At 31.9% G+C, this 6207-nt stretch overlaps 1 protein-coding gene across 1 annotated transcript in view; it reads left to right on the top strand.

Moving 5' to 3' along the window:
- Positions 1–6207, top strand: part of LOC106680250 (cytoplasmic aconitate hydratase) — a 98279-nt gene that overhangs the window by 81926 nt on the left and 10146 nt on the right. The window contains exons 11-12 of the mRNA XM_014419810.2: positions 2929–3149; positions 3580–3736. Coding sequence (XP_014275296.1) covers positions 2929–3149; positions 3580–3736 — 378 coding nt within the window. The remainder of the gene's footprint in view (positions 1–2928; positions 3150–3579; positions 3737–6207) is intronic.

The following is a 6207-nucleotide window of genomic DNA, read 5'->3' as shown; positions in this document are numbered from 1 at the left end:
TTTTTCTCTTCTTCTTCCTCTAATTACTGTGTGCCGTCAAGCGTGGAGTCGCAGACTCAGTCCATCTAGTCCACTGGTCCTCAGAGTACATGCACCTGGGTCTGCCACGAGGCCGTCTTCATTCGGGCCAAGCTTCCAAATGTCTCCTGGCTTTTCTGATTTCTTCCATTCTACAGATGTGTCCAAACCACTTCAGTTGCCGCTCTTACATGGTGTCGCGCACTGATTTCATTCCCAGATCCTCCCCAATCCTTTAATTTCTGACAGTCTCTCCTGGTCTTACCAACTATTCTTCGGAGGAATCTCATTTCTGCTGACGTTATCCTTCCTACGTGCTTGTCGAGGGTTATCCAGCTTTCTGATCCATACAGGAGGACTGGGAGGAACACGGATTTAAATATCCGTATTTTGGCATCTCTGCTTACTTCTTGCTTGCCTATAAGAGTTTTGGAAATCTTATGGTACACCCATTGACCTTCTTTTTCGATTTAGAACCTCCTGGTCTATTTTACCATCTTTACTTATTATGGTCCCTAGATACGTACAAGTATTCGTAAGTTCTAGGGGTTCACCATTACACAGAATCCTAGGCTCTGCGTTTTCTCTTCCGACACACATAATTTTGCTTTTGTTAGGGTTTATTTGCAAACCTCTTATCTTCAGTTCCTCATTCCATTCCAAGGATGTCTGAAGAGCCTATTAAGAGTCAGCTATCAGTACGGTATCATCCACATGTATCATCGCTTGAGCCAGTACTGGAGTAAGGTTCCAAAAACCTACCAGTGTTCTTGGACATCTCCTTTTACATACCTTCCATATCTCATCCATAAGCAGGACAAACAGTAGTGGGCTTATGCTGTCTTCCTGCTTTACTCCCTTATAAAAGTGGAATGTTTGACCTTTAAGTCTTACAATGCCCTTTAGTTCTTGGTAATCTGATTTGATTGCACTTACCAAATTTCCTAGCACTCTTCTTGTAGTTAGTGAGTCCCATATCTCCTGCCTCTGGACTGAGTCAAAATCCACTCTCAGATCCAAGAATGCCAAATAGACTGCCTTTCCCCGGTCCCACGTTTTCTCTGCTATCTTTCTCAAGGAAAAAATGTGGTCCTGGGTCTGTCTTCCAGGTCCGAAAGCAGCTTGAAAGCATTTAATCATTTCATTGCTGCTATATTTTATAAATTCCAGAGCTATGCCTTCTGGTCCTGGAGCTTTTCCTAGCTGAATTTTGTTGATTGCCAATTCCACCTCATCTTCCCTACTTCGTCAATATCTTCAGAATAGGTGTCCTCTACTCTACCTCTCCTTCTGCAGTCTCTGTAGTTATGGGGAAGACGTTCTTCCATTCTAAATTTTCTCTAGAACAACTTACTCCAGACCTTCATTTTCTTCGGTCACCAACTTCCCATGCATATCTTTAACATTCCTAACCAGTTTTGACCTCTTACCCTTCAAGGCTTTCTTAATATGCCAGAACTTCCTAATATTTTCTCTATAGTTTTGTTCAAGCTCTTGACCAAACTTCTCCCAAGTTCTTGTCTTAGCTAGTTTGATTACTCTTTTAGTTTCATTTCGGTTTCTGACATATTTATTCCAATGGATAGGTAATTTAGTTCTGTTATAATTTTTTCAGGACTCCTTCTTGAGCTCTACACTTCTTTTGACATCACCATTCCACCATTAGTAGTTCCTTGTTCCTGCTTTCTCCGTAACCGTTTGACTGTTCAAATCCAAGCTGCATAAGTTCCTTTGAATCATTTATACTCCATATAGGTGATTGGCCCAGTGATAGACATATAGACAAAAAAGAAATAAAGAAGTAGATATAAAAATACATTATGCACTAAAAAATGGAAAATAAGGGAAATAAGAATAAAATAAAGTTCAAGAAAAAAATTAAGTAATTAACAAAATAGAACCCCCACTGTTAACTGTATTTTTATATTTCTTTTTTTATTTGTTATTATTTCCATTTTCATTAATTGTCTAATACCTTTTTTGTAATTCTTGTTTTTTTACATATATATTTTCACATATTTTAAATCATATTTAGCTATATCTTAGTTTACTTTTATTTTTGTTATCTATTCATTGAAGTATTTCTTTTAACTAACTTTTTTTCCCCCTAGATTTGTTTATTTATATAGATTTTTTAAATCTATGTTTTATGTGTATAAACTGATCTACTATGATGACTAATGTATGTCCTCGGTTTGACTCCACATTGCTGTCTGATGATAAATTTGTTTAACAGATCGAACGTGAATAACGGATCACCGGAAATGGGAGGTCTGAGAGAGCAAGATAGGGAGAATGGAATTGTCAAGTTAATGAAATGGAATTATTTAATGTAATGAAATTGCTAAATCGATAAAGCAAGAAAAGAGAAGTAAAATGAATGAAATAAAATAACACAAAATATTTGTAGTATTAGGATTTGTAGACTACTATTGATTGGGAGGGAAAAAGGGGAAAATGAGAAAAAATAAGAAGAAAACAAATTATTGTTAACATGCGAATATATATATTGTTTATATGTCCGATCATGGATTGATTTATATGATGTGTAATGTAGCAACCTAATGTAATTGGGCAGCATGGCTGAATAAAGTATTTCTCTCGCTTTTACTTTTTTACATTATTTTAGTTTTTTGTATCCTTATTAGCCTTGAGGAAGCCCTCCAAAGTGGGGCGAAACATTGGCTCACAATAAATAATTAATTTACTATTTATATTATATTGACCGCTCCCGGACCACCTTTCTTATATGTAAAAATATTCTTTTCCCAACAGCAAGTCAGATACTTTTATAGTATCTGGTATGGGTTTCACCGCAGCATCATGAATGTAACTGAACTGTTAATATTCTAAGTTCAATTAAAATTTATTTTTTTATTTACTGTTATTCATTTTTTTGTACTTTTATAGGACTATTGGCCAAGAAAGCAGTTGAAGCAGGTCTCTCCGTCTTACCTTACATCAAAACATCTCTTTCTCCTGGTTCTGGAGTTGTGACGCATTACCTCCAGGAGTCAGGTGTTATACCATATCTGGAAAAGCTTGGTTTCTCCATTGTTGGCTATGGCTGTATGACCTGTATTGGAAATTCTGGTCCTTTACCAGACAATATGATAGAAGCTATTGAAAAGGTAAAATTTAAACTACTTTAAAAAAAAGAAAAAAAAAAGAGAGAGATATTACTAGTAGTAATCCTTTAAATTGATGAGGAAATAAAAACATGATTAAAGGAGGGAAATGTTTGTTATTTTGAAATTTCAAAATTATTCAAAGTATCCTACTTGGATTATGATTATAATATGGCGCCCTTATATCTGAGTTTTTATTGTTATTATTACTAGCAGTAATAGTTTATTAAATGTTTTCACAATGAAATGTTTGCGAAACTTTTCATACATTTTTAACTTTTAACCTAGTATACATTTTTTCTCTGTAATTATTAAAGCACTGAAGATGTTGAAATTCAGAAAGGATTTTCATGTTATACTAATATTCAAATGAATAATTATTTACTATTATTTTAGACGGTTCTTTATATGTCCTTAAAAATGTATATTTTAGAATGAACTTGTCTGCTGTGGTGTACTGAGTGGAAATAGAAATTTTGAAGGACGTATCCATCCAAATACAAGAGCTAATTATTTGGCTTCACCACTGCTTGTAGTAGCCTATGCGATTGCTGGTAGAATTGACATAGACTTTGAAACTGAACCTCTTGGTAAGTAAATTACATTTTGTTATAGTTGAATTTTTATTATTACTATTTTTTTTTTTAATTGCTAGATTGCTGATTGACCGTGTGTATCAATGAATGGAATATGTCCGGGTACAGTCAGATAAAAATCAAATAATTATAAAACTATAATAGTTATAAAACTGAGAATAGTTATTACAATTTGAGTTTTATTGGCCGCACCTGGACCATATTCCATTTATTATTTTTTTTTTTATTTTAAATTTGGAAATACAGTATAATCTCGGCTGTGGAGTGTTCAGATTAAAGAAAAATGATGCAAATAAAAATCAGCAATATGAATGCATATGACCATTTTTATTTATTTAGTTTTTTATATACTTTTAGGGAAATTTGTCAATTTAAATATTTAAAAAATTAATCTTTTTTAAAGAAGTCATTTTTTTTATTTTTAATTTCAGGTGCTATGAGTATTATATTATATGTTTTAGGCAGCTAAAATTTTGTTTTCTTTTACATCCCCAGAAATGCTAAGCAGTAATTTAATTTTTTTTTTTAATTATAAGACTATTCATTTATAAGTTAAAAATAAGTATAAATAAAAAAAAATACTCTTTGTATGGATTTGCTTAAAATGTAGTATTATTTTGTTAAAAAAAAAACAAATTCAACAACAAAATTTGTATTATACATATTTCTACTATTAATTATTTATATAATAGATATTAAGTATTTCTAATTCTAACAAAATGTATCACTAAAACTTTCTTAGGAATTAGATTACCCAATATTAAACTGTGTAAAAATGTCCACTTTTGATTTTCATTGTGATTAAAATAACTTGCCTATAGAACGGAAAGTTCAAAATGTCCTTTATACATGTGCACTTTTATTCAAAAACAAAAATGCCATTTCTGGTTGAGTTTGCTCAAAAAAAATTTTTTTTTATTTAACGCCAGTTCGGATTACTGAAGTATTCAGAATATTAAAGTTCAGATTACCAAGAATTTCTCTGTATCTCCTTTCTTTTCTCAATTGGTGACACATATCTGAAGCTATCCTAGGCCTGTTTAATTTGCCTAAAATATTGAAAATAAGCCAGCATTATTGAAAATAATGAACTAACATTATTATAGGTCATTCGGTGTATATCAGATGAATAATTCAATTATTCCCCGGGTTTCATTATTGGGGGATATTATCCAAATTACGATATAATTTGTTGTTATCGGGAGAGTGGACTGTATTTGAAATAAAATAATTATAATTAATAAAATGAAGACCTAAAACCTTTATTCTTTTGATAATAATAAAATAAATGATTAAGTTTCTTTTGCCGAAAGGGTTTTAAGATGGTTGTTTGAATTTAAGTTAATTTTGACTATTGATAAGTTTACAGGGAATAATGGAATGTATTATGGGTCACTTGGGATGTTTCGATGGAAGACTGGTTTCTCTCTCGCTTTTTTTTCCTCTCTCATCTTGACGGCATTGTCCCTCTTACCTGAGTAGGGTGAAGTTCTTCTCACTCATGTTGCGTTGTAAAAAATGGTATTGCATCTTTTAAATGTGCTTTTTTTTTTTCACCTTTATTGGCTAATATGGCTACCAACTCTCTTCTTCCATATTTTTTCACTATAGAGCTATCTTTCCAAGTCTCATTAAACTATGCTAGAGAGGGCATCCTCAAACATCAGGAATAAAATACTTCACACAAAGATTTGCTACAATTAATTTTTGTCATGCACTTACACAGAGATACAAAATATCTTTAGTCTTTCACTTGATTAACTTAGTTCAGTGCATTATTGATGTGCAAGCTCTTGATTAGACTTAATTTTAGATTTGGTAGGCACTGTAACAGGGTAAAAAATAATTTTTATATACTAATATGTAAGACTTATCTATCCAGTGTATCACCAATTCTACCTTTCTTAACCACCACCCAGACTATCTTCTTACAATATATTACATATAGTCAACTATTACTCTTCTATTATTTTTGTTTTGTTTGATTATTTTTTTAATTAGATATTTACAATTTGTTTTTAAGGAACAGACAGAGTATTCTATGACATAGAGAAAAAAAATTGAAATAATGTCAATACTGTTGTCAGTCATTCCAGAAACCCATTGATATATGTTTTAAATTGATACAGGATTAATTTTTAATTTTAGTTCTGAAAGCTAAGATTTTTTATCTCTGTACCAACAAAAGGAAAATGATAACCGCCATGATGGTTTTATACATGACATTATTTAGACATAAAAAACAAAATTGATTTAGCGATTCACACTTTTTTAGCTGTTTTTAAATTACTCAATATTTTACTCTTAAAAGAATTATCATTATTTTTTCAAAAACAACCATGGGATACTAGATACAACTGGACGGTAAAATAATTATGTTTTTTAATGAGGTGTAGGTAGTTGACCTTAGATTAATGATTGGAGAAGTTTGTTGGGGGGGGGGTGCGGTCAGCAAAGAACAACAT

Source organism: Halyomorpha halys, unplaced genomic scaffold, assembly GCF_000696795.3.
Source record: "Halyomorpha halys isolate HHAL.00 unplaced genomic scaffold, Hhal_1.1 Scaffold16.1, whole genome shotgun sequence".
NCBI classification, from domain to species: Eukaryota; Metazoa; Arthropoda; class Insecta; order Hemiptera; family Pentatomidae; genus Halyomorpha; species Halyomorpha halys.
This window is presented reverse-complemented; position numbering and strand designations above follow the sequence as displayed.